The 26,879-nt window shown below is 42.1% G+C and overlaps 1 protein-coding gene across 1 annotated transcript in view; it reads right to left on the bottom strand.

Annotated features, from left to right (window-relative positions):
- The window catches only part of SCML4 (Scm polycomb group protein like 4), a 62,115-nt gene extending 38,266 nt beyond the window's left edge, over positions 1-23,849 (bottom strand). Inside the window, exons 1-3 of the mRNA XM_058566518.1 lie at positions 23,641-23,849; positions 4,308-4,437; positions 2,004-2,204 (exon numbers count right to left, since the gene is read on the bottom strand). Coding sequence (XP_058422501.1) covers positions 2,004-2,204; positions 4,308-4,437; positions 23,641-23,796 — 487 coding nt within the window. The 5' untranslated portion in view covers positions 23,797-23,849. The remainder of the gene's footprint in view (positions 1-2,003; positions 2,205-4,307; positions 4,438-23,640) is intronic.
- Positions 23,850-26,879: the final 3,030 nt, after the last annotated feature.

The following is a 26,879-nucleotide window of genomic DNA, read 5'->3' as shown; positions in this document are numbered from 1 at the left end:
GGAGATCAAAGAGGTAGCCAGGACCAGGTCATATAGGGCCTGTGGGCCCTTATAAAAATGTGGGCTTTCAGAAATAAAACCACACATATACAGACAGCTAATTTTCGACAAAGGAGCTAAGAACATACAATGGAGAAAGGAAAGTCTCTTCAATAAACGGTGTCGGGAAAACTGGACAGCCACATGCAAAAGAATGAAAGTGGACCACCTGCTATCGCCATTCACAAAAATTAACTCAAAATGGACCAAAGACCTGAAGGTGAGACCTGAAACTATAAAACTCATAGAAGAAAATATAGGCAACACACTATTTGACATTGGTCATAAAGGAATGTTTTCAGATGCTATGCCTACTCAGACTAGGGAAACTAAAGAAAAAATAAGCAAGTGAGACTTTATCAGATTAAAGAGCTTCTACAAGATAAATGAAACCAGAATCAAAATGAGTAGACAGCCCACCAGTTGGGAGAAAATATTTGCAAAATATATTTCTGACAAGGGGTTAATCTTCACAATGTATAAAGAACTCACACAACTAAACAACAAAAAAACAAACAACCCAGTCAAAAAATGGGCAGAGAAAATGAACACTTCTCCAAAGAAGATATACAGATGGCCAATAGGCATATGAAAAGATGTTCAACATCAATAATCATCAGGGAAATGCAAATCAAAACAACACTAAGATATCACCTCATACCCGTTAGAATGGCTATAATCACCAAGACAAAAAACAACAAATGTTGGAGAGGATGTGGAGAAACGGGAACCCTCATACACAGCTGGTGGGAATGCAAACTGGTGCAGCCTCTATGGAAAACGGTATGGAGATTCCTCAAAAAATTAAAAATAGAAATACCCTATGATCCAACTATCCCACTACTGGGAATCTATCCAACAAACCTGAAATCAACAATCCAAAGAGGCTTGTGCACCCCTGTGTTCATTGCAGCATTATTCACCACAGCCAAGAAGTAGAAGCAACCCAAGTGTCCCGAGACTGATGACTGGATCAAGAAGATGTGGTATATATATACAATGGAATACTACTCAGCCATAAAAAAGACAAAATCATCCCATTTGCAACAACATGGATGGACCTGGAGGGTATTACTTTAAGTGGAATAAGCTAGAAAGAGAAAGACAAACACCATATGATCTCACTCATATGTGGAATATAAACCAACACATGGACAGAGAAAACTGTATTGTGGTTACCAGGGGCAAGGGGGGTGTGGGGTGGGCACAAGGGGTGGAGGGATGCATTTATATGGTGATCGATAAACAAAAATGTATGGGCCGGCCCCGTGGCTTAGCGGTTAAGTGTGCGCGCTCCGCTGCTGGCGGCCCGGGTTCGAATCCCGGGCGCGCACTGATGCACCGCTTCTCTGGCCATGCTGAGGCCGAGTCCCACATACAGCATCTAGAAGGATGTGCAACTATGACATACAACTGTCTACTGGTGTTTTGGGGGGAAAAATAAATAAATAAAGTTTAAAAAAATAAATTTAAAAACAAAAATGTACAACCAGAATTTCACAATGTTATAAACTATTAAGACATCAATAAAAAAAAAAGTGGGCTTTTTCTCAGAGTGATATGGGAACCACTGAGAGTTTAGGGAAGAGGAGGGGCGTAATCTGACTTAGATTTTTAAAAAACCAGAGTGGTTGCTGTGGGTAATGAAAGGTAGCTGGATTCTGGATGTATTTTGAAGTTAGAGCAGTAGGATTTACTGAAGGGTTGGAAGTGGGGGTGGGAGAAAAAGAAGAGTTAACGGTGAGGATTCGGATGTCCAGTCTTCCTGTCCAGGTCTGGAATAATCTTCTCCTCAAGTTCTGTGAGAGGCCTTCAGCACACTGGCTCATCTAAGGCTCCTGGAACCCAGCAGATAGAGGACAGACCCTGGCCACAACCACTGTCCCCCAAGCCCAATAATGGCTGCTTTCCCCTTCAGAGAGACGCCCACAGCCCTCCACATACAACCTGCCCCAGGGCCTTACCTGACACCATCTCGCCACCATAGCCCTGCTTGACCAGGGAGAAGACCAGCTTCTGCTGGTGGGCACAGTCGATGCACGCTTGCACGGCCTGCTGCAGGACCGCCGAGGGCCGCTCGGGCCCAAAGTGCTCGGGGAGCTGCTGCACCTTCCTCCTCTCCAGGTATGGCCCTGCGTTGGCTTGCTTGTTGATGTAGAGGCAGACTGTGGAAACAGAAACCCACAGAGCCCTCAGCATCGGACACACATCAGGCCAGGAGGCTGCTCCTGTGTGCATGGTGGATGCCTCAGCCATGCCCCTTGGCCTTGGCCTTGGGAAAGCTAAGAAAGGCCAAAAGTGGGACTGATTCTTCCCAATTTAAGAAGTAAAAGAGGCAAAAGAGCCAATCACCCCCAACTGCTAGGGCTTGCTCTCAAAAGAGCCTCCTGGTTGGGAACAAACAGACAGGTGGGTCCCCTCTGATGTATAATCTGAATTGTAGACAATTGTGGAGGCCCATGTGGACCATGTGTATGAATGTATTTCCATGCTGTGCATGTACACACACAAAATCTTCCCTCCTCCTCCAAAGGAGCTGTCAAGCTACACATAATGTTTGCCATGTTTTTTGTTAACCTTTGGTGAATAAAAAAATTAAGATGATGCTGATTACTCCAAAGACTATACATTCAATGAAACTCTAAACAGAGTGCTATTTACAATCTCAGAAAATAAACACTCAGGTGCCCATTTAGATGAGCCCAACCAATTTTCCCCACACTTTCAAAGTAATATACCCCATCGGGAAAAAATTTTTGAGCACACGCCCCAAAATGTGTTTATTTATTTATAGGTTATACACATTCATCACTGTATTAATGTATTGCATACATTTTAAAACATAACCAAGAGATAGAAAGTTTTATACAATGAGATAAAAATATTTTCTTCTGTACGTTAATGGCTCCTCTTATGTATCCCTCTACCCCCACCCCAGGGAATGAGCATCTTGCCTTGGGGGGTCCTCATTCAACAGGATGAGGGTTGAAGAGGGTCTGTAAGAGGAGACTAATAGCCTTTTGGAAGGATTAAACAGTGACAACGAAGGTGAAGAAAATTAGTTTTTATTGAGCACCTACTCTATTCTACTTTATATATTTTATCTTGTTTGATTCTCAAGACAAGCCTGGGAATTATTACTTCCTTTACTAGTGAAGAAAATGAGGCTTAAAGTGGTTGGATGGCTGCTCGTGAAGACTGTAATCAGTGGTGCGACAGGAATTTGCACTCAAGTCTTTCTGATGTCAAGGCCTGTGCTCTTTCCACTCATCCCAGATGATTGAGGAAAATCTAACTAATAAGGGACCTTCAGGCCAGGCACTGTGCCAGCCCTACAGTGAAAATGGTGAACCAAATCTACATGGTCCTTGGCTTCACAGAACTTAGGGGAGGGGAGGCAGACACACTCAAAGAATAATAGGAAGTGACGTGGGACCATGGCTGCGAGAAACACTGGGGAGGTGCTAGGAGAGCCCATCCTGGGGACCCTGGCAGGAAAGCTTTCTGGAGGGAGGGAGGCCTGAGCTGAGATGCATGGAAGGAATAGGGTGACCAGAGGGAAGATCATTCCAGATGGAGGGAAGAGAATATGCTAAGAATCCTATGGGGAGCCCTAGGGACTGACAGGAGAGCAGTGAGCTGCAGGGCCTTGTCGGGCATATTAACAGGTTTGGTCTTTACCTAAGAGCAATGAGAGGGGACTGAAGGGTTTTAAGTGGGATGGGAGTGGGTGGCGGTTTGTGATGAGGGAGACCGTGTGTGTGTGTGTGTGTGTGTGTGTGTGTGTGTGTATGAGAGAGAGAGAGAGACACCATCCGATTGCTGTTACTCTTATGATAGAACCGTTGGTTGGTGGACGCCCCATGAGTGAGACTGAGCTAAGCTCTACTGTGACTGGATTGGAGGGCACCAGGTGGGATTAAGGGAGATTAGGATCCTTAGGAGATCTGGAAGTACAAACACAGGGATGGAAACACTTCAAGGTGAGCAGGCTCGCTATTGGTGTAAAGTAAACCTGGCTCTGAAAAGAAAAAACTGGGCCACCAACCACTCTTTCTAGTTCTACCCCAAGGCAACCGGCTGAACCCAAGGGCACTGAAAAACAAGTTTCAAATAATCCAAGCTGTGAGACACAAACTCATGTTCTCAGAGAAATTTGGTCATCCTATCCACTATCTAGTTAACACACTAAGTCCTTCTAGTTCACAGAGTGACCAATAGATGATGGGCAGGCCATCACAGCCTTGGAGTTAATTCATGTGACCCACCTGTGAGAGCTTGAGGGGCCCCCAAGCTGGGGACAGTGGCCGCATCCTGAGGGATGGAGCTGAGGTCGGGCTCCGGCGTACTCCGAGGAGGCGAGAGGGCTAAAGGAGTCATGAGAACACGAGACTTGAGCTGCAAGAGAGAGCCCACTTGGTCAATGAAAACCTGGAAATGCTCTCTACACCTCCCCAGAAACTTTCCTGAGGTCAGTCAACCATTGCCACTCTATCATGCTTCCAGATCTTTCTATTGTGCAGCTTTGGGGGCTGAACTTCAGATTCAAGTTCATGACCAAGGCTTATGTTTGGGTTCACACTCAGAGGTCAGGTCTGAACCCCACCCTTACAGTGGAGCCACCCAGGAAATGACTTGTCAGGCAGTGGGTGTGGGAGCACATAGAGGCCTGAATAGCTGAAGCCTACAAGCCCTCTGGGTCAGGACGCAGGATAGGGGATTGTTCCCAGCCTGAGCCCCTGTCCTTGCTGGAATCCTGTGGACAGGGCCCTCCCCACAGCCACCCAGAGACCTACCCTGAAGCCCTCTTCATTCTCTGAGCTTTCTGCTCACAAAGCTCACTGGATCCTGCTGGAAAAGAGAGCAGGAGCCATTCCTCCAAGGGGCTGACATACTTCTCAGCGTTTATTTCCTACTGTGCAGAATGTCAAAGGCAGTCTGAGTGTGGACATGAGTGTATTCTATAAGAAACAGCCACCTTGAAGGTCTCACTTGAAATCATAAATGAGGAGCTGAAATTTGCTGTGATGGAATAAGGTGAAGATGACTGGTTGATCATGTCTCTATACCAAGGTTTGATGGACAAGTTTCTAATCTTAACTCTCCAGCCCAAAATAATGAATAAGTTAGTCACTTTACCTCTTCACCACTGACCCATGTCTGGACCCCACTTCAGACCAAATAAGTCAATCTCTGGGAATGAGACCAAGGCATCAGTTTTTAAAGATACTCAGATGATTCCAATACACAGTTAAAGTCGAGGACCACTGCTCAACAACAGTGCTTTTCAACTTTAAGTTGCAATCAATCACCTTGGGGGAGTCTCATTAAAATGCAGATTCTGATTCAGGAGGTCTGGGGTGGGGCCTGAGATTCTGCATTTCTAACAAGCTCCCAGGTGGTACTGATGTTGCTGGTCCATGGACCACACTTTGAGGAGCAAGGGTGTACATTCTGTTGTTAATGTACATGCAGCCCCCGTCCATATCCTAACTTGCTTTCTAGATTTTTAGGATAGAATAATAATAATAGTCATGGAGAAATAGTATTCCTACTGCTAGTTATCCAACCATTCTACATTCATTCGTTCAACAAATATGTACTGAGTGCCTATTGCAGGGCAGACACTCTTCTAGCTGCTGGGATACAATAGAGAACAAAGCAGACAAACATCTTTGCCCTCATGGAACTGGCATTCTATTGGGTGGAAACAGAAAATAAACAGAATAAATAAGTAAATGATACAGTATGTTAGAAGGTGATAAGAGCTGAGGGCGAGCCATGCTGTGGCGGCGTCCCTTATAAAGTAGAGGAAGATGGGCACGGATGTTAGCCCAGGGCCAGTCTTCCTCAGCAAAAAGAGGAGGATTGGCAGATGTTAGCTCAGGGCTGATCTTCCTCACAAAAAAAAAAAGAAAGAAAGAAAGAAAGAAAATAGAGAGGGAAAGGGCAAGGGAAGTGAAACTGAGGAGTTGTACTTTAGGTTGAAATTTTAAAATAGGGTGGTTAGGGCATTTCTTGGGTGATATTGCACGAAGATTAGAAGGAAGTGAGAGAGCAAGTCATACCAGTGTCTGTGGGAAGAATATTCCAGTGAGTGAGAATACCAAGCGCAAAGGCCCTGAGGCAGAAGCATGCCTGGAGTGTTTGTGCAATTGTAGGGAGGCCAGAGTGACGCTGGGGAGGTAATAAAGCCACAGGGCTTTGCAGGACACTGTAAGTTCTTTGGCTTTTTCTCTGAGCTCTTTTGAGCAGAGAAATTACAGGATCTAAACTGACATTTTAACACTCTTTCTGAGTGTTGTGTTAAGAAGAGATGAAAGGGGCAAAAGTGGGAGAACCACCAATGTAGAGTAGATGAGAGATGATGGTAGGTTGGATCAGGGTGAGAGCAGAGGAGGTGATGAGAAGCAGACAGATTCTGGATAGATTTTGAAGGTGAAACCAGCAGGACTTACTGACACTGGATGTGGTTGGCGAGAGAAAGAAAGAAGTCAAAGATGACTCCAAGGGTTTGGGCTAGGAAGGCTGCAGGCAGAGTAAGGCTTTTCTTGGGTGGGTGGGAGGGAGTGAAGAGGGGTAGGAAAGATGTTGAGAAGGCGGGTGCAGGGACCGGCCCCGTAGCTTAGCGGGTAAGTGCACGTGCTCCGCTACTGGCAGCCCAGGTTCGGATGCCTGGCGCACACCGACGCACCACTTCTCCCGCCATGCTGAGGCGGCATCCCACATACAGCAACTAGAAGGATGTGCAACTATGACATACAACTATCTACTGGGGTTCTGGGGAGAAAAAGGGGAAAAAAAAGAGGAGGATTGGCAATAGATGTTAGCTTAGGGCCGGTCTTCCTCAGCTAAAAGAGGAGGACTGGCATGGATGTTAGCTCAGGGCTGATCTTCCTCGCCAAAAAAAAAAAAACAAACAAAAAGAAGGCAGGTGCGCATAGTGGAGTATGGAGTTCTGGGGGAAAGTCTAAATGGAGACATAAATTTGACAATCATCAATATAGAGTTGATATTTAAGACCACGATAATGGATGAAATTATCAGAATTGAGTGTAGATGGACAAGGAAAGGATCCAAAGATTAAGCTTTGCAAGACTCCAACACAAAGAGATTGGAAAGATGAGGAGGAACCAGCAAAAGAAACCAGGAAAGAACATCCAGTGAGGTAGAAAGAAAGCTGGAAGAGTGTGGTGTCATGGGAGCCAAATGGAGAAAGCGTTTCAAGGAGAGAGTGATCAACCATGTCAAACGCTGTGATCAAACAAATGAGACTAGAAGTGGCCATTAGATTTAGCCTCTTTTCAACAAGAGAGGTTGTGGTGCAGTGGGTAGGGTAAGAATCTGATTGGAATAAGCTTAAGAAACAGTGAGAAGAGAGGCATTGGGATCAGGAGTTAAAGTCAACTCTTTCAGGGAGTCTTGCCATAAAGGGGAGCAGAGAATTAGCCATAGCAAGAAGCAAAAGCAGGATCAAAAGATTTTTGCCCCATAATGAGATATCACCTCACACCCATTAGGATGGCTACTATCAAAAAAATCAAAAAGAAAGAAAAAAAATAACAAGTGTTGAGGAGGATGTGGAGAAATTGGAACACTTGTACACTGCTGGTGGGAATAGAAAATGGTGCAGCCATTATGGAAAACATTATGGACGTTCCTCAAAATACTAAAAATAGAATTATCCAGCAATTCCACTTCTGGGTATATATCCAAAAGAATTGAGAGCAGGGTCTCCAAGAGATATTTGTACACTCATGTTCACAGCAGCGTTATTCATAACAGTCATTGTGGAAGCAACCACAAATGTCCATCAACAGATGAATAGATAAACAAAATGTTGTGTATACATACAAGGAAATATTATTCATCCTTAAAATAAGGAAGGAAATTCTGACACATGATACAACATGGATGAAACTTAAGGACATTATGCTAAGTGAAATAAGCCAGTCACAGGTAGACGAACACTGTACGATTCCACTTATATGAGGTACCTAGAGTAGCCAAATTCATAGAAACAGTAGAATGGTGGTTGCCAGGGGTTGTGGGTAGGGGAGAATGGATAGTTATAATTCAACGAGTATAGAGTTGCGGTTTTGCAAGGTGAAAAAGTTCTGGAGATCGAAGCACAATAAGGTGAATATATTTAACACTACTGAACGGTACACTTAGAAATGATTGATGGTAAATTTTATGTTATGTATTTTTCACCACAATTAAAAAAAATTTTTAGGATTTTTTCGGTTTGTTTTTTTTTTTTGAGATGGGAGAAATAACAGCATTTTAATGCTGATGGAAATAATCCAGTAGAGGCAAAAACTGGTGATACAAGGCGGTGAGTGGAGAACTGCTGTCCTCAGGACTTTGAGTAGGTAAGAGGGGATGAGATTTAGTGAATAAAGGAGGCTAGCGCCTTAGAGAGAAATGCAGACCTTTCATCTACTGCATTAGGAAGGAGGGCGGACTATAAGAGTCTGGATGCTGGGGTGGGTGGACGTGGGGGTGGCAGCTTACAGGTCTCTTCTGATGATGTCTACTTTCTCAGTGAGGCAGAAAGCTGAGTGTGTGGATGGAGGAGGAGGGCGTGTTAATGAACTGTGAGGGTGGGAAGAGCAGGGGAATGGAGTGTGGCTGCTGACCCACGTTGAGAGCACAGTGAGATGTGTGGAAATGAATTTAAAATGAGACGAGTCGAAAGGGAGCACATTGGCTGCACAGGGCTATACAGGTGCAGAATCTGGGGCTCTTGAGAGAGATCCTGTATTAATTAATCAGAAGCTACAATTAACAATAGAGATTTCACCTTATTCTGAGTTTAGCATTTGAAAAATTAAAGAGCCCATCATGTAGCAATACACTGCTAAATATTATAAAAATAATTTGAAGGAAACCTTAGTGGTGAGGAGTAGATCAGAAACCTGCTGTGACTGTCACCATGACTTTGGTATGGTTCCCTCATCTGACAAGTGTGACGAGGGCAGTGCCCTGCCCTGTTCTCCCAGATCATGCACCAAGGGTCCCCCTGATGGTCTTTCTAGGAATGATATGCTGCTCTGCACAGCTTGTGATGGAGACGCTGGTAGTGACCATCCCTGAGGACTTTGGGCATCAGGCTGTGAAAGACCCTTGGCTGAATCCACCTTTACAGGTTTAAAGCCCTCTGACTCCCAATATACAGACAACAACGTTGGTGGGGAAAGAAAACAGAATTGGCAAGTTGTCATTTTTTCCCCTGTGGTCTTTAAGTAAATCACACAAAGATCTTTGTGATCCTTCCCTAAAAGATGATGATGATGATGATGATGATGATGACGACAACGATGACCACGACGATGATGATGGCAGCTAAGACTTATATACTCAGGCACTGTTACTGTTCATGTAAACCTCATAATGATGCTGACATCTAACACTTGCTCACTATTTTAATACTTATTAGAGAGGGATCTGTCCATTAAGCCCACCTCAAATGAAGTAATGTAATTGTCTGTTACTTCTGCTTATCATTTCTGCCTTGGTGAAGCATTTAAAGGGATTAGAATAAGTCAGCTGGCTGCAGGGAAAACCTTCTGCATCCATCCAACCTCTAAAACTACTGGGACTTTTGAACAAAGAAGAAATCTCATGCAGCTATGGGTGGTATATGACTTTTAAAAAATATTCTTTTGGTAAGAGAATAAATCATCGGTAGAAATACCCTTTGACTTAGCATTCTGAAATTTCTATCTCGTTGCTTAATATAAAGAATAAAAATAACCTAGCCTAGAAAAGGGAGTCACCCATGATTTTAGAAAGGTCCTAAAATAGATATGAGCCCAATGGCTGGGAATGTCCCTTTGGTGTGATGTGGGGCCCAGTCTGTCAGTGCCTCTCCCATGTATGGATGAGGAGCTCTCTGTGTGCCCCAACCTATCTGAGCTGTTCTCTGGCAGGGCATTTGACTTTTTTGTTGCTGGTTTTTTTTAATTGTTTGTTTTGTTTTGTTTTTTAAATGGACAAAATAAAACAGAATGCTCCTGTCTTGCTTTCTAATACTACTCTCCAATAAAAGGAAGCAATGGTCCTTGGAGAAATGGCTAATTCGAGGACTAGGCAAGGAAATATTAAGATGAGCTTGGAGCATCTTGCTGTGCCAGAAAGTAAGAAAGTACTAACTAAACACACACACACACACACACACACACACACACACACACACATAATTGTGGGGGTAGGTCATAGGGACACAGGAGCCAATTGAAAGAGCTTCCAATGGCCAAATCTGGGGCAATATGAGCAACAAATGAAGAATCTAGTAATGGATATACAATAAATATCCACGGCTCTGTACTGACACAAAATGAGTGATTGACTAAGTAAATACATGGACTAAAACAGAGAAATCTCCTATGCATAAAAATTCCAAATAATTTATTGTGGAGCATAACTCTCCATTCCTTAAGTATGGGCTGCACAGAGTGACTTCCTTCCAAAGAGGGCAGTATGGAAACGGGTAAAGAAGTAACCTTACATTGGAGAAACTTGACAAACAGCACCCCAGCCACGTGATCAAGGTCACCATCCACAGTGACAAGCCACATCAATAGTACATGCCCTTGATATGATGTAATGGGGATGGCACCTTACCTCTGGGATCTTCTTCCTAAATACCCATAACCCTAGTCTAATCATTAGAAAAACATCAGACAGACCCAAATTGCAGAACATTTTACAAAATACTTGACCAATACTCCTCAAAACTACCAATGTCGTCAAAACCAAGGAAAGTCTAAGAAAATTTCACAGCCCAGAGGAGCCTAAGGAGACATGACAACTAAATGTAATGTGGTCTCCTGGATGGATCCTGGAACAGAATACAGAAAAACTAATGAACCTGAATAAAATATGGACATTATTTAATCATAATGTATTACTATTGGTTCACTAGTTGTGCAACGTACCATAGTAATAGGGGAAATTAGGTGCTGGGTCTGTGAGAACTCTCTGTTCTACCTTTGCAACTCTTCTGCAAATCTAAAACTATTCTAAAATATAGTTTATTTTTAAAATATTGAAAACAGGACCAGGCAGAATAAGCTGGGTAAAATGGAGAAGGAGGGAGGAGAGGCCTCTTTCTTGGCAGCATAAGACTGGAAGAACATTTGCTGCCCGGGATGCCTTGCTCGACATACAGGAGCTAATCCTTGGCCTTCAAAGCCAATGACTTTGTATGGATGCTGACAAAGTTGGCACCTTTACCTGAAATTCAAAACCTCAATCAAGTGGGCGTGGCAACTCCTCTTCCAGGGCATGGTTGCCAACCGTGGCTGGAGGGGCTGTGCTTTGCCTTGTTAAAGTACCGTGGTGGGATGAAGCAGAAGAGCAAAGAATTGGTCCCTGCCAGCTGGAGTTTCAACCAAAGGGGGCTGGGGAATCTGGGATCAGCTCATCTTTTTTTCCGTTTACAGATCCAAAATGAGGGCCTGGAGAGTTTCTTGCTCCAGCTGTCTTTCAGGGGAAATGTCTTCTCTAAGACATTTGCTAGAGAATCACTGAAAAGAGTTGTTTGCAAACTGAGATGTGTGGCCAGGGGACACTAAAGGAGTAGGGGTCAGTTGATGTAAAATTCAAATATTTTTCTAGAAATATGAAAGTGTGGTAGAAACAGAAATACTAACTAAACAGTGTTTGATAGATTGACAGCAAGAGGTTGGTAGTGGGAGGTAGAGAATGTGGTTGGGGGAACATGAAGATGTGTGGAGGCTGCCTGCACATTAGCAGAGGATGAACCAACAAAGCAAAATTTAAAAATAAGTTTGGGGTGGCAGTGGGCACATTCAACGGAACACTAACTTTTGGATCTGTGTTCAAAGTCCAGCTCAGCCACTCACTAACTCTGTCCTAAGTCTCGTCACTTATGAACCCACCTTTCCTCATCTGTAAGGTAAGGCTAACAATACCTCCTCACAGGGATGTGGAAAGAATTAAACGTAAACATTTGGTATAGGGCTAACGCACAGTGAGAAGTCAATAAATGTTTATTATCATTATCGCTGTTAGTACTATGACTGTTATTATTAGAAATTCCAGAAATGCAAATGAGTTCCAAGTTTCTTGTTCATTTTGCCGTGGCTGGAGGGGGAAATTGCCCATCTTTTCTAGGACCCATCTGCATTTTCTCCACTTATCACTTGGGATCACATCTTCACAATTCTTTGCAAACCTACCCTCCTAATTCCTACCTCGCAGATGATCCCCTCTGAGAAACATGCTCCCAGTGCATCTTGCAATGGCCGCTAGGTGTTGCTTAAGCAGGAGCCGCCCTTGCCAAGTTGAATCATTTAAGCTAAGTCTAAAAAGGAAAAAAATCATTCATTCCATCAGGTGGTCATTTATTCAACAAATATTTACTGAGTACCTACTGTGTTCTAGGTGCTGAAGATGCAGCTGTGAATGGGCGAGATAAGGTCTGTTCGCAGTGAGCTAATATTGTAGTAGAAGCAGACAAATAACGCACAACAAAAATGTCAAATTGTGATAAGTACTACTCCCAAAAGTAAAATATGGTGATACGATGAAAATGGACCATGTGACCAGGGTAGGCCTATAAGGAGGTGATGTTTATATCAAGATCTGAATGGCAAGAGGGAGTCTGTGGTGACTGGAGAAAGAACTTTCCAGGCAGACAGAGTGGCCAGTGTAAACCTTCTAAATCTTGGCTTCTTCAAGGAACCAGGAAGTCATGGTGGCGGAATTGTGGGCCAGAGGTAAAATGAGGCAAGATGAGGTTAGCTAGGTGGTCAGGGCCTGATCATGTTTTGTAGATTGAATTGTGCCCCCCACCAAAAGATATGTTCAAGTCCTAACCCTGGGTACCTGGGAACATGAGTTCATTTGGAATTAGGGTCTTTTCAGACGTAATCAAGTTAAGATGAAGCTGTACTGGATTAGGGTGGGCCCTAAAGCCAATGGCTGGTGTCCTTATAAGAGGGAAATTTGACACAGACACAGACACACAGGGAGAACACCATGTGACAATGGAGGCAGAGATTGGAGTGATGTGTCTACAGCCAAGGAACACCAAGGATTGTCGGCAACCACCAGAAGCTAGGCACCTAGAGTCAAGGAAGGATCCTCCCCTAGAGGCTTCAGAGAGAGCATGGCCATGCCGACACCTTGATTCCAGACTTCTATCCTCCAGAATTCTTGTTTTAAGCCACCCAGTTTGTGGTACTTTGTTACAGCCGTCCTAGTAAACAAGTACTGTTAGGTTACAAGTTTGGATTTTATTCTAAGAGTTATGGAAACAATTAGAGGATTTTAAGCAAGGGAAGATACAACCTAGTTTTTGATTTATAAAGATAAATATGACTGCTGTGGAGAACGGATGAGGGGAAGCAAAGTGGAGAAAAGAACGCTAGTAAGGAGGTTATCAATGGCCCCGGGAGAGACACTAGTGGCTGAACTAGGGTGGAAGAAATGAGGCAGAAAGAACTGGTTGGATTCAGGATGTACTTTGGAGAAGGAATTAAGGTGATGGGTGAGAGAAAGTACAAAATCAAGGATAGCTTCTAGATTTATTCAAATAAACTTTGTTTTGATAGTATATTTTTACTATATTAGTTTTAAAATATTAGCATTTTGTTTGTTACTGGTTTAGTTAACTTTGGGGGAGCAATAACACTGGCTCTGTCTCTAAGTTTCAAAACATTCCTCTTCTAATACTCAAGCCATAAACCTTCAGAACGGGACAGGTAAATTTCTGTGCAGAACTTGTGGGAGAGGACATGAGGAGAAGGAGAGCATAGACTTTTCCTCCTCCGGGAAATGGATGCTGAGAATTGGCATGATTTCAGTCGTCAACTACACATTGCTCAACACACTGCAGGGGAGTGGCAAGAACACTGGGCTCAGAGACAAGACTAGGGTTTTAATCCTGGTTCTGCCACCAACACACATGGGACTCTGAGCAACTCACTCAATGCTTCTGAGCTTCATCTTCCAAAGCCATTAAATGGGGTAGAGTTGTGGTTTCTAAGTTCTCTTCCAACTCATGATTGTGTATGTATCTTGCATTAGACTACCATTCATGAAAACATTAAAGAATTTGAGACAAAACCAGCCTGAGTACCATATTTTAAATGTTGGTTAGAAGAAATGTGGCATCTACATATGTATGGTGACAGATAAAAATTAGACTATTGGTGGTGAGCATGATGCAGTCTATACAGAAACTGATAAACAATAATGTACACCTGAAACTTTAAAAAAGAAGAAGAAGATATGTGGCATCTTAAATTTTTTGGAGCTCTGTTTCTGGGAATATAGAAAACTAGGTTATTTGGATCAATGGAAAACAACAACGAATAATGGATAAAACGTAAGATTAGGTAAAGTCCAGAGTAGCTGACAATGTATAAAGAATAATCAGGTCAAAATATAGGTGAAATCTAGACCTTGGGAATTGCTGTGGAGCCCAGGGCTCACCCAAAGGGCTACAACCTCAGAGTAAGTGTGAGCCAGCTGTAAATTTGTTCTGCCCCACCCCCACCCACATCTGACTATAAGGAAAGTTGCCTTGACACAGGGGGGGCTGGGGAGGCGGGGGCAGAGTGAAGAATCCCTGAGAAGATGTTGCTACAAGCCAGACCTCACACAGATTAGCAACCCAAATTCACAGAACTTGGGTAATCAAGAAAACTTCAGGCTGTGAATTTAGTTTAAAAATTACCCAATCTGGCAGTCCCCCCAGGTACCTGGAAAAGCAAACACAAATCATCCATGGAGAAAGGTCTCAAAGAAGTCCCACAATAATTTTTCAAAGTCAATGAATAACACAGCCCAAAATACCCAAACACACAAAGAACCAAGGAACCAAAGCAAGAATGAGCAATAAAAACACACAGCAATAAAACCCCACAAATACTCAAGATAATGCAATCTTCAACACACAGACAACTGTGATACTACATATAAAGATATAAAAGACAAACTTGAAAATATCTCTGGAGAACAGAAAACTATAAAAAATAGCATAGCAAATTTGAAAAAGAACCAAATTTAACTTCTATAGATGAAAAATACAGTAACAAACTAAAAATTAAATGGACAGATTTAACAATGTATTAATATAGCTAAAGAGAGAATTAGTGAGCTGGAAGAGGTGTCAGAAGAAATTATCCAAAAAGTAGCATAGAAACAAGTAGATGAAAACTATGGAGGAGAGGTTAAAAGACATAGTGAATATGATAAGTTCTAACAGTAGAGTTCCAGAAGGAAAGGTTATAGAGAATGGAACAGAGACTATATTTGAAAGGATAATGGCTCAGAATTTTCCAGAGCTGATGAAAGATTCTGATCCACAGATTCAGGAAGCCCAATAAATTCGAAATAAGATGAATAAAAAAGAAATCCCCAGGTAGACATAGCAGAGTAAAATTGTAGAACACCAAAGACAAAGACAAAAGTCTTAAAATTAGTTTAAAAATGCAAAGTCTTCCAGGGAACACTCAAATAAGCTAGATAGACAGCTGAGTTCTTTACAATAATGGACATGAGAAGACAAATGGAAGAATATCTTCAATGTGCTGCAAGGAAATAACTGACAACCTAGAATTCTGCACTGAGAAAAAAATTTTTTTTCCAAAAATGAGGGTAATATAAAGATAATTCCAGAAAACAAAAGGGAAGAGAATAGGGGCCCTATATTAAAGAAACTTCTAAAAGATGTACTTCAGGAAACTGGAAAGTGACCCCAGGTGGAAGGTCTGATACGCAAAAAGCAATGAAGAATAAAGTGCTAAACAAGCAGGTGAATCTAAATGAAAATGACTCTATAAAACAATAGTAATTATATCTTGAGGGATTAAAAAAGCAAAAAAGAATTAAAATGTGTGACAAAAATATTATACAGGTGGAGAGATAAATGGAGTTAAAATGTCCCAAGGTCCTTGTATCACCTAGGAAGAAGTAAAGGTGAGATTGACTTTAGAAACCTAGTAGGTAAGCATGCCATAATTTCCAGAACAATCAGTAATACAATAGAAAACAGAGTGCTTAACTTTTAATGATCAGAAAAGAAAAAATTAAATAATGAGAAATAATCCAAAAGAAGGCAGGAAAGACAGGTCGGAAAAACCTAGAATGAGTGGGACAAACAGAACACACAAGATAAGATAGACTTAAACCCAAGAAATTTCTTTAAACATAAATGGACTAAACGCCTCTTTAAAAGACAAAGATTATTGTACTGGATGCTGTGGATTGAAATGTGTCCCCCCAAAAGATGTTGAAGTCCTAACCCCTAGTACTTGTGAGTGTGACCTCATGTGGAAATAGGGTCTTTGGCAGATGATCAAGTTAGGATGAGGTCATTAGGATGGGACCTAATCCAATATGACTGTGTCCATAAAAAAGGGGAAATTTGGACACAGAAACAGACACTACAGAGGGAAGACAATGTGAAGACACAAGGAGAATGCCATCTACAAGCCAAGAAACTCCTGAGGCCACCAGAAGCTAGGAGAGAGGCCTGGAACCCATCCTCCCTCACAACCCTCAGAAGGAACCAGTCCAGCCAAGAATTTGATCTCAGATTTCTAGCCTCCAGAACCGTGAGACAATAAATTCCTACTGTTTGAGGCACTCAGTTTGTTGTATTTTGTTACAGCAGCCCTAGGAAACTAATATACTAGATTTTTTTTTTTTTTTTTTTGGAATCATGTTCTCCCTCCCTTCCTTCCTGCCCCCCCGTATTTGAGAAGGATCACTTTGTCCATAGCTTTCCTCGGGGGCACATTCCTCCTTTAGACTAGCACTCTTTCTTCATACAAAACTCCTTCATGGGGCCAGCCCGGTGGCGCAAGCAGTTAAGTGCGCGCGCTCCGCTGTGGCGGCCCGGGGTTCGCTGGTTCGGATCCCGGGCGCGCACCGAAGTACTGCTTGGTAAGCCATGCTGTGGCGGCGTCCCATATAAAGTGGAGGAAGATGGGCACCGATGTTAGCCCAGGGCCGTCTTCCTCAGCAAAAAAAAGAGGAGGATTGGCGGATGTTAGCTCAGGGCTGATCTCCTCACAAAAAAAAAAAAAAAAAAAAAAAAACTCCTTCAGGTTCTGAGGAGATGCTGTGGGGAGCAGAGTCACAGGAAATTGAATACCTCACCGTGTTTAACCCCGGACTTTAGTCTAAAAACTTGCCTGTTGGAAATGCAAATCAGCTCCGACAACAAGTTTGTAGCCAATGACGTAATTCCATTCCTAGGAGTCAGGCTGTTTCTGGATCTACCCATACCCTTTTCTCCCTGCACTTGCAGGAGAGATTAAACACTCAAGGGATGGAGGGGCCAGTATCCTTTGGCCTTGAGGCCTGCTTCAGCAACATGCTCCTCAGTCAAATCTGGGATCCTAGTTAAACCACCTTTGCACTAAAAGTTCCCTAGGAAAACAAAATTACCCTAATACAATATACTGCCTGCATCACAATGAAGACAGAAGGGGGTGCTTGGAGGTGGGAGGGGAATGGTCCAGCTCTCTTGTGCCTTTCAGAGTTGCAAATGGGGTGGGAATTTCTCCCACCAACTCTGTGTTGGGTTCAGATTCTCCTCTGGGCCCAGAAAGGTGCTGAAACTGGTGAAGTGCAGCCAGGGAGGAATAGGGGGCTGCTTTGCCAGGGGTGAGGAAGAATGGCTTAATTTCCTCCCGATGGAGGGAAGCCAAGAGAGGAGAAAATGAAGCCAGTATTCCACGGGTACCAGGAGGGAGAAGGAAGAAAAAGGAAAACAAAAAACGTCATCACTGGATAAAGTGGAATTCAGAAAAACAGATCTGGCCCTGAGAATTATTTAATGGAATGCTGTCCACTATGCCCTCTGACCCCAACAATCTTTAGGAGAGACCACACATTTCAAGGAATGCTTGGTGTGGTTGGATCTCTTACAGAACCTGGTGAGGGGGCCAAGTTCTATGCATCAGCAGGCATGGGGTCAGCCTTGCAGATGAGAGAGGGGACATGGGACATCCGGTTACAGGCATCCTGTGCATAGCAGAACTCAGAGAAGTGGGGAGATGGAACTGACTGATATTGGTCCACAAGGGATGATTGTTAAATTTTCAGGAATATTGCAAGTTGTTTGTTAAACAGAATGATTATTAAAAATTAAAGTATGTACACTTACAGAGTATTAATTAAATAAAATACGTGTAAAACAAAGGTAACAGATACTCAAAACTCATCACTTTCTAGTTATTTTGCTATTGCATCTGTGCGGAAATACAGACGCAAGAACGTGCTGCTGCACATTTTGTCCCAACTCCATGTTCGGGGCATCACATTGGTGAAATTGACCATGTTGGGAATATTTACACCTTGAAAATTGGCAAATGCTACAAGTTAGGGCTGGATTTACTATTTTGTTGATCTATAGATTTAAGAAAGTGATGGGGAAAAATGTTAAAAACACAAATTAAACTTAAAAGTTTGTCTTGTCTGTAGCCCTTATATGGTGAATAGCATAAAAAGTGGAAATATTTTTTTGTTTTCACAAAATATTATCCAATTCAGCAAAGAAGTCAATCACATCCTTGACAAATGAGCAAAGGTCTAACATACAACTTCACTGTTTACATTTCCCTTACTTCTTAACACAAGCAAAAATATCAACTAACATTTATGCCGGAGTTATACGCAGAATGCTGTTGGGAAACATTTACCAGCATACCACTGCCCCAGACCCGCTGCTGAGCCTCAACCTTGACCCCTGCTCCAGCCCTGGGGTGGGGGTGGGGCAACAGAGGACTGCAAGAGAGACAGTCCCTACCCTACGTGCCACACATTGTTCAGCCCGAGGGAATGGCCCCTGCCTTGTGCCTGTGTAATCAATTTCCCCCACGGGGCACAGGTGGCTCTCCATACCTACCAATAGTAAGGGGGGGCCTTGAAAATAGGCACAGGAAGGGTTATTAGATGCCCATTCTTCCCTCACATACTATTAAGCTTCATTTGGTGTTTATAAATCTGACTCGAAGGCAATACAAGATCTAGATAATCAAAGAAGCATTGAAGCCAATTCAACAGTTCTAATGAAAACATATTTTAGAAAGAGGTTTTAAACAAGTGTTGAAACAAACAAACAAAATCCTTTCTACTTAAGTTTGAACATTCTCTTCATTGAGATTTTTGTGAACTTGACTTCCTTATTACACAATGCCAAGAACATACACTTTTTGGGGGGAAGGAAAGGATGACAGTAAGAAAGAGGGAACAAAATAAAATGTTTCATTTACCCCAGTTTATTAGAGAATTACTTTCTTTATAAAGTGAATTTTCCAGTTAACAGAAGACTGTCCTTTAAGTACTTAGCAGAGACTGTTGGTTGTTCTGAAATATCCACGCTCCCTTCTTCCTTTATTAGTGGAATCCCTGAATTTTAACTGATTACCTGGTTACTCAACACTACATTTTCCTGCCTCCCTTGGAGTTAAGTGTGGCCAAGTGACCAAGTTCCAGCCAGTGAGATGCAAGAGAAAGGGGTGTGTGCAACTTTAAGGGTTGGGTCCTTAAAGGGAAAGATGTGCCTTCCACTATCTCTGTCCCCAATCTGCTGGCTGGACTAGTGGGATAGTGGAAACTGGAGGAGCCATTTTAGAGCATGAGGTACAGACTTTGTGTTAAGATAGCAGAGCAACAATATAGACGGAGCCTGGGTCCCCAACACCATGGAGCCATTGTGTCAGCCCCAGATGGGCTTCTCAGACTTTAATACGAGAGAGAAATTAGTTTCTATCTTCTTTAAGCTACTGTTACTTGGCCTTTGTTACAGCAGCTGAATTTGTATCCTGAATGATACAATGACTAACATTTTAGAACATTTTAACCACTTGTTTTTAATATTTCAGGGATGATACTCTTTCTAGAATATGTTACACTTTTCTTAGCTCATTAAATGGAGCAGACAGAACATAATTTACTCTTTTTTGAATCAAGAAGCAGAACTACTACTCTGAACAATAATACAAAGAGATTGCCAGGGTGTAGAGTGCTGCTGGCCTGAAACTAAGTGGCTTCAGGCTCTGGGGCTTGGTCAATTCATGCCTAATTCCTGCAATTTTCCTGACTGCCTTCACTATCAAACTATCAAGGATCAGATAAGAAAATATACATAAAGTGCTTAGGCCCGGGCCCATTTATTGAGAAATGCTCAATAAATGTTATGTATGACTATTATTGCTGTTAGCATTGATTATTATTATTATGTATTGGGGACAAATGACTATTTTAAAAATCCAGCACTTTTTTCTTCCTGCTTAAATAAAGACATGGAAACTGGAAATCCCACTATTTGAAGACATTATAATCAGCTGAGTCTATAGAATGGAAGCTAGCGTTTCTCTTCGGTGCAGACCCTCTCTCTTTATCTCTTTAAACAGGCCTCAGTGGTCTTTTTAGTCATGAAATGTAAGGAAAATCCATCTGTTGACCTCTGAACAAGGACCTAAACCAATAGCAGATGCTTCAAACTGAGACATACGTGTTCTGTTTGATAATGAAGAAGGCTGTTTTCATGGCAGAGTATGGCTCTTCAGAGAAAATATGATGTTAAGAGGTTTTGCTTCGTTTGACTGGGGCGAGAAGGGGGCAGCAGGCCATAAAATGATGCTCTCACAGCAGTGAGCACACCCCAGCAATGTGGCTGCAGGCCAGGGCCGAGAGAGAGATGGCCAGACGGGCCCTGGAAGGAGGCGTGACCTGTGACGCTGGAGCACTGACATCTAACTGACTCTTTTCTTCTTGTAATTCACTCTGTTATTCTCAAGACTCAGAGAAGGGGTCAAATGTCACAGCCTATGTTAGCTGTGTTTGGGTCTTTAAGGGAGAGGCTTGTGCCCATACTTGGACCAGAGGGAGCTTCCACATGCTCAGGGGCACAGGGGTGATTGACAGAGCAGCTTGGGACGGCACCAGGTAAGAAGCGACAAATGTCAACCAGCATAGACCTGTGATACAGTCGGCACAGCCAGGGGACCTCAGAATCTCCTGGGAAAGAGCCTGCCAAAGGCTCAAACGTCTATCATTTTATTATGATGATACTGTTAGTACAAATATATCATAATAACATCATTATTGACATAACAAAATTGTCATTTATTATTTTATAATATTTATATTACTGTATATTTTATTATTGTATATTATTAATATAATGTCATATAATTATAACAATAATTATTGTTATCCTCTCGGTGTCCAGCCGTGTGTGCAGTCTTCTCTCCCATAATATCTTCCCCTTCAAATCTAAGGCTTTTAACAGCTATAATCAAGCTTGTAAGAAATGCGTCTGCAATAAAGGTAAATAGACTCTGAGGGAGGGCTTGGAAGCATTTGCTTAGTAATAAAATACAAGATCATTGAGAGTAGACCAAGTAATATCTTATTTCGCTTGCTCAGGATTTTTTTTAACAACTTCTGTCTCCCCAACTGTGTCCTAGATAGTTAAAACTGCCAAATTAGTGACCATTTGGTAAATGGAATGAAACTGTACAGTTCCCTTGCCGGCTTCTCCACCATTAAAACTCTTTCATTAATGGTAAAATGGGGCTTCAGGGTCTAAGAAATTGTCAAAATAAAACTGGAGAGACTTAATAGGTTGCCAACTTTGTTTTGGCAAGTAAGGACATTTTTTTAAATTACCAAATCCTGACCATATACAACATTTAAGAAAATAAAATAAACTTTCACACCAAAATAGTAGGAAGCAGATATTTCCGAGTAAAGGATGATCGTTTAAGTGGAATCATTTTAGCTCTATGAAGACTGTTCTTATTTTTCTCATGTCATCGTGAGTGGGTGGGAATTTCATGCAGACTGGCACCTGGCTTGGAGCCGTTCTTCTGGAATGCTAAGCCCATGATTGGGGATCTGTCTGGGAGCTGCTGTCCTGAAACAATTCCCACACATTTCCCAAAATATATGGGAAGTGGACTCAAGGAAGAGCTGTGTTGTCCACAGAAAAGAAGCCCTGTGAGCCATGAGTGTAAGACCAGCCTGCTTTGCGCAGAGCCTGTACTGTCAACTAACCACCCTGAAGCTTTCTTCCTGCCTGAGGTGTCTCTGGGTGTTAGGAGCACTGAAACCGCCCTTTTTAGGAGACAGGAAAATTGCAACGTCGGGTTCAGTCCATGCAGTGAATTTCCATTTTTCCTGGCCCCAGAAATGCTATGTCTGTTGGTAATTTTCATTCTTGGGTCACAGCTCCCTGGGGAGCAGGAGAAAGCCAAATAGGAGAGGGCAGTTTTCAGCCTGTTTCTTCAGATCCTGGATTTGCTCCCTGGCTCTATAAACAGAAGGGCTGCCCTGCTCCAGCCTTCCAGATTCAACTCCCAGACTCCGGCAACTGCACAGGTAGCTGAGCCGGGAGACCTGACCTGTGCCAGCTTCAGAGACACAATTCTGAGGCTGGTGTGCCCATGAGAAAAAGGAGGTTCTCTTTGTTAGAAAAATAACCAGTGACAGAGGACTTAACCTCCGGAGATGGCTGAGTAAAAGGTTCTTTTACCAAAACCAATGACCCCCAAATAACTTTGAGTCACCTTCCTCCAACCTACCATTTTTATTTTCCAGCCGTGGGAAGAATTATGGAAAACCAAAGGGATAAAGGTTGAATTCATTACCAATTTTTCTGGAAGCTTTGTCTTTCTGCTGACCTGAAATAATTTCCATACGTTTTCCTAAATATATGGGAGTTAATTGCCAATTTGCATTTTGGTTTGAGTATTCAGATCTCAAGATGGAAACACATAAGCTCTTTATTTCCAGAAAAATAAGTGAAAGAAAACTTCTGTAGCTCATTTTCTAATGCTCGAAAGGCTTGTGGAACACAAGGTCAGTATTCTTTCTTCTCTAGTAGCCTCTTCAAAACCATCTGAGAGGAGAAGCTCTCCCTTGGGTTTGGGTTGCTTTATATGTTTGCAGTTACTTCAGAGAATTTATTATCCACCCCCCAGCCTCTCCAAATCATTAATTCTTAAAAGAGTCACAGGATTTAAATTTTGCCTGATATGCCTCCTTGTAGCCAAACTTGACGTCAGCATCTTTTATGAGCAGGAAACTATGAATTAACACCCTGAATTTTCATGAGTCCCCTTGTTGAGGTTTTGTTTGGGAAAACTTTAACACCAGCCTGCTCGCATTATTAATTTAAATGTCTCAGGAACATCATCTGCTTCTACCGAAATAAATGACTTATGAGTTCTGGAAAGTGGCTTTAAGAGCCGCCCTAGTAGGCACAGTCAGGGGAAAGCTCAATGTCTGAAACACTAATTTAGATGCAAGGCTTAATAATGTGTGTTTAGCTATGACCTTAAAATCTGCTCGCCTTACAACTTTCCCCATCTGGTGTAATTTGCTTTCTCCACTTGTAAAAATGCACACGACCGAGACAGCATGCATTGTGTGCCATGTTGCAACAATGAGGCCTCGTCCGTCACATGCTCCATTGAGAGAAACTTATTCATCCTGTCTTTACCCAGCTCCCAACCTTTCATCACATTGTGCAGTGGAGTTCTGCCCAAACACCCATGCCCCAGCCCAACACCACTTTGGAGAAACGAGATGATGGAGCCGTACCTTGTACCCGGGTTTCCGCCCTCTTTTCTTTGGGATCTTCACTGCTGGTAAAGAACCAGCTGAAGCAGAATAAAGGTTATGAACTGCCATCTTCATAGGTGTTGAGTGAAGTGGGGGTCGGCCTCGCTTCCTCCCCGGGATCCTCTGAGACTGCATGTCTGCTGGTGCCAGTCTTACAGAAGGAAGTGACAAATCGCTCACAGGCAGAAGAGGTGCTAAGAATTAGTCCAGACACAAAGCAAAACAAAAACAGAAGTGTTTGTTTGGTTTGCAAGGCAAACATGGATCTGGTTTGGTGATTTTGGCCATACCGACCCCTTATTGGAGAAGACCAAATATGAGCAAGCCAGGCACCACTAGGAGCTTTTATGCTGCTGTTGGCCTCCTGGTATAATTTCAAGGATAATGAATTTCTATGAGGCTATGGTGAAAGTGGGGAAGATACTGGCTAGGTGGACAGGACACTAGATCCCCAGCTCCACACACAACTGATAGTGTCACCAGCAACAAGACAACTTTATCTATCTGTGTCCCAGTTAGTTCAACTTTGAACTAATATAATAATAACATTTAACACAACCATTCATATTCACTCCTATCCCTTTGGTTGGGTTATAAATTGTTATGACCTTTTTATTTTCCCCTTGAAAGAAATTTAACAGTACAAATAAATTGTATTAAAGTTGATTATGTCCCTCCGTCAAAATGTGGACAGAGATTTGCATACAGAGATGTTCATTTAACGTGGTTCAAAATTGCAAAAATAAAATGGATACAGCCCAAATAACAAGCAATAGGAGAATAGTTAATATATCTGCAGAATAAAACAATCAACTGGTTAAAAGCCCTTAACAATACTCTTTTAATAACATGAGAATGAGTGAAAAAGCATCACACAAATTGCACATGAAAATTATCTCAACTATGCAAAAATTTATAGGGTGAAAAAGTAGAAGGAAACGTGCTAAAACGCCACCAATGGCAAAGGTGGTGGGACGCTGGGTAATTGTTCACCATGTATAAATCCTTTCCCCCAAGCAAAAACTATATTATTCCCCACATACTATAATATCTTAGCATTATAAATATTAATAATAAGGTTCTCAGGTGGAGCTGCCTAAATCTTGCAGCAAGAGGTCATTGATCAGCCCCAAACCAGAGAACATAGCAGTACCATGAGCTCAGGGGTCAGATTTCCTGGAATGTTCACAAATGTGACAAGTGGGCAGAACTTTAGACTTTAATTCGGGGTGATGTTAGGTGATAAAATTTGTTTCTGAGGATTAGCGGTACCTAACAGTGGAAATGAGAGACTCTTGCTCGAAAGGCTGCAGAAAGAGTTGGGAAAGACAACAGAAGCAGTCCCTCCACCCTGGTCTGGGAAGCACTGCAGGGACTAGATTGCTTTGCTCAGGAAGGAAAATATCAAATAGTGTAAATTCTTAAAAACATGACAGGGGAAATTTTGGGCATCCTCTATAGATGTAAGATCACTTGGTTAATTTTCTGAATATTAACAGTACTCTATCAATAATCTTGATTGTTCTTGGAAATATCATACCTAGTAAATAGAATTTTAAAGCATAAATTTATTTACTGACTGCATTGTTAAATATCTCAGATATATGGACAAGCTGTTGAGGATATCAATTTTCCCTGTTTTTGCCAGTTTGAGAAAAATACTATATCTCACTGATTCTAAGATGCATATTCTTTCACACATGAACATCTCTGAAATCAGGATGCACGCTACAGCACTGTAAACATGTCAGAATTCCATAGGGACCATTTTTCCTTTATTAGTGGTACATGAAATAATGGTGTGTGATATAATCAAAGACATCTTAGAGTCAAGGAATTATGATCAACGAAGATAAACCCATCAACTTGTAAACAAAGAACATCATTCTATCTCTAGACTTAGTGTCTGTACTCCACAGTGCCGACAAATATTCAAAATATTCGTTTTCAAAAAAGAGGCTTCCAAAAACATTGAAAAACCACAAAAATTTATTCAATAACATTTTTTGCTATGTGAAACTTGGTCTGAGTCCCATTTTGAACTATCATGATCAAGTTTCTGCTTCTTCTTTATTAGTTATTCTTTAGAGACTTGGAAACAGGAATTTTTCCTAGTCTAGAACATGTTTCTCTGTCTTTCTACTTTGCCTCTGCTGAGGAGGTCGGTAACATATCCGCTAATACTAAGATCAAAAGTCAACAAGAGAAAACCCATGATCAGAGAAGGCATTGAATCTCTTTTCTCTCATGGCAATGGGGATCCTCTTGGAGGGTCAATTGGCTGCATTCCTTTGCTGGTTGGTTGGGATACTCTGCTAACTGAGATACTCCCTCACAAAACTCTTCTTGTTGAATAGGTTTTCAACAGGGAAGAGTTGAAAAGTTGTAAAGGGAAGGTAACAAATTAATTAGCACATTATCTGAAGGATTCATATCACTGAAAATTACACTTAAATATCCCCAAATTTCTCAATATATAAGAAAAAAATTTCCTGGGGAAAAAAAGTCATCTTTAAAAGTGGTTTCTTCTGTTGTTCTAATTTCCTCTCCCTACTGGTAGGAAAAACCAAGACTTGTGCTACCTTCCACTTCCTTCTGTAGAAGCACATCCATCTAGGAGTATGTGGCCTCTTTCCAGATAAATAAATCTGATCAACGAATTTCATGCTAATGGAGCAACAATGACATGTTTTTGGAGAAATACTAGGTACCACAGCAGTTGGGGAGGTACTTGGAGATAGGAAGTCTTCCCACTGTCCCCTCAATTCACCACACCTGAGTGATTACATATTTCATCTATTAATCGGGAAGGTGGTGTTCCCCAACCCCTTGCCACAAATAATTACAATTTGAATACACAAATAAACACAATTTTTAGTAATGAGATGGAATACTTTTAAAAACTGAAGAGGTTATTTTAACCATGGGGGAGTCTCAAAATGTCTTCTTTTCTTTTCTTTTTTTTTTTGGGAGGGTGAGGAAGATGAGCCCTGAGCTAACATTCGATGCCAATCCTCCTCTTTTTATGCTGAGGAAGATTGGCCCTGGGCTAACATCCGTGCCCATCTTCTTCTACTTTGTATGGGACGCCACCACAGCATGGCTTGAAAAGTGTTGCGTCAGTGAGCGTGGGGGATCCAAACCTGCAAACCCCGGGCCGCCAAATTGGAGCATGCACACTTAACCACTATGCCATTGGGCTGGCCCCTCAAAATGTC

The sequence above is a fragment of the Diceros bicornis genome, chromosome 23 (assembly GCF_020826845.1).
Source record: "Diceros bicornis minor isolate mBicDic1 chromosome 23, mDicBic1.mat.cur, whole genome shotgun sequence".
Classification (NCBI taxonomy): Eukaryota; Metazoa; Chordata; class Mammalia; order Perissodactyla; family Rhinocerotidae; genus Diceros; species Diceros bicornis.
This window is presented reverse-complemented; position numbering and strand designations above follow the sequence as displayed.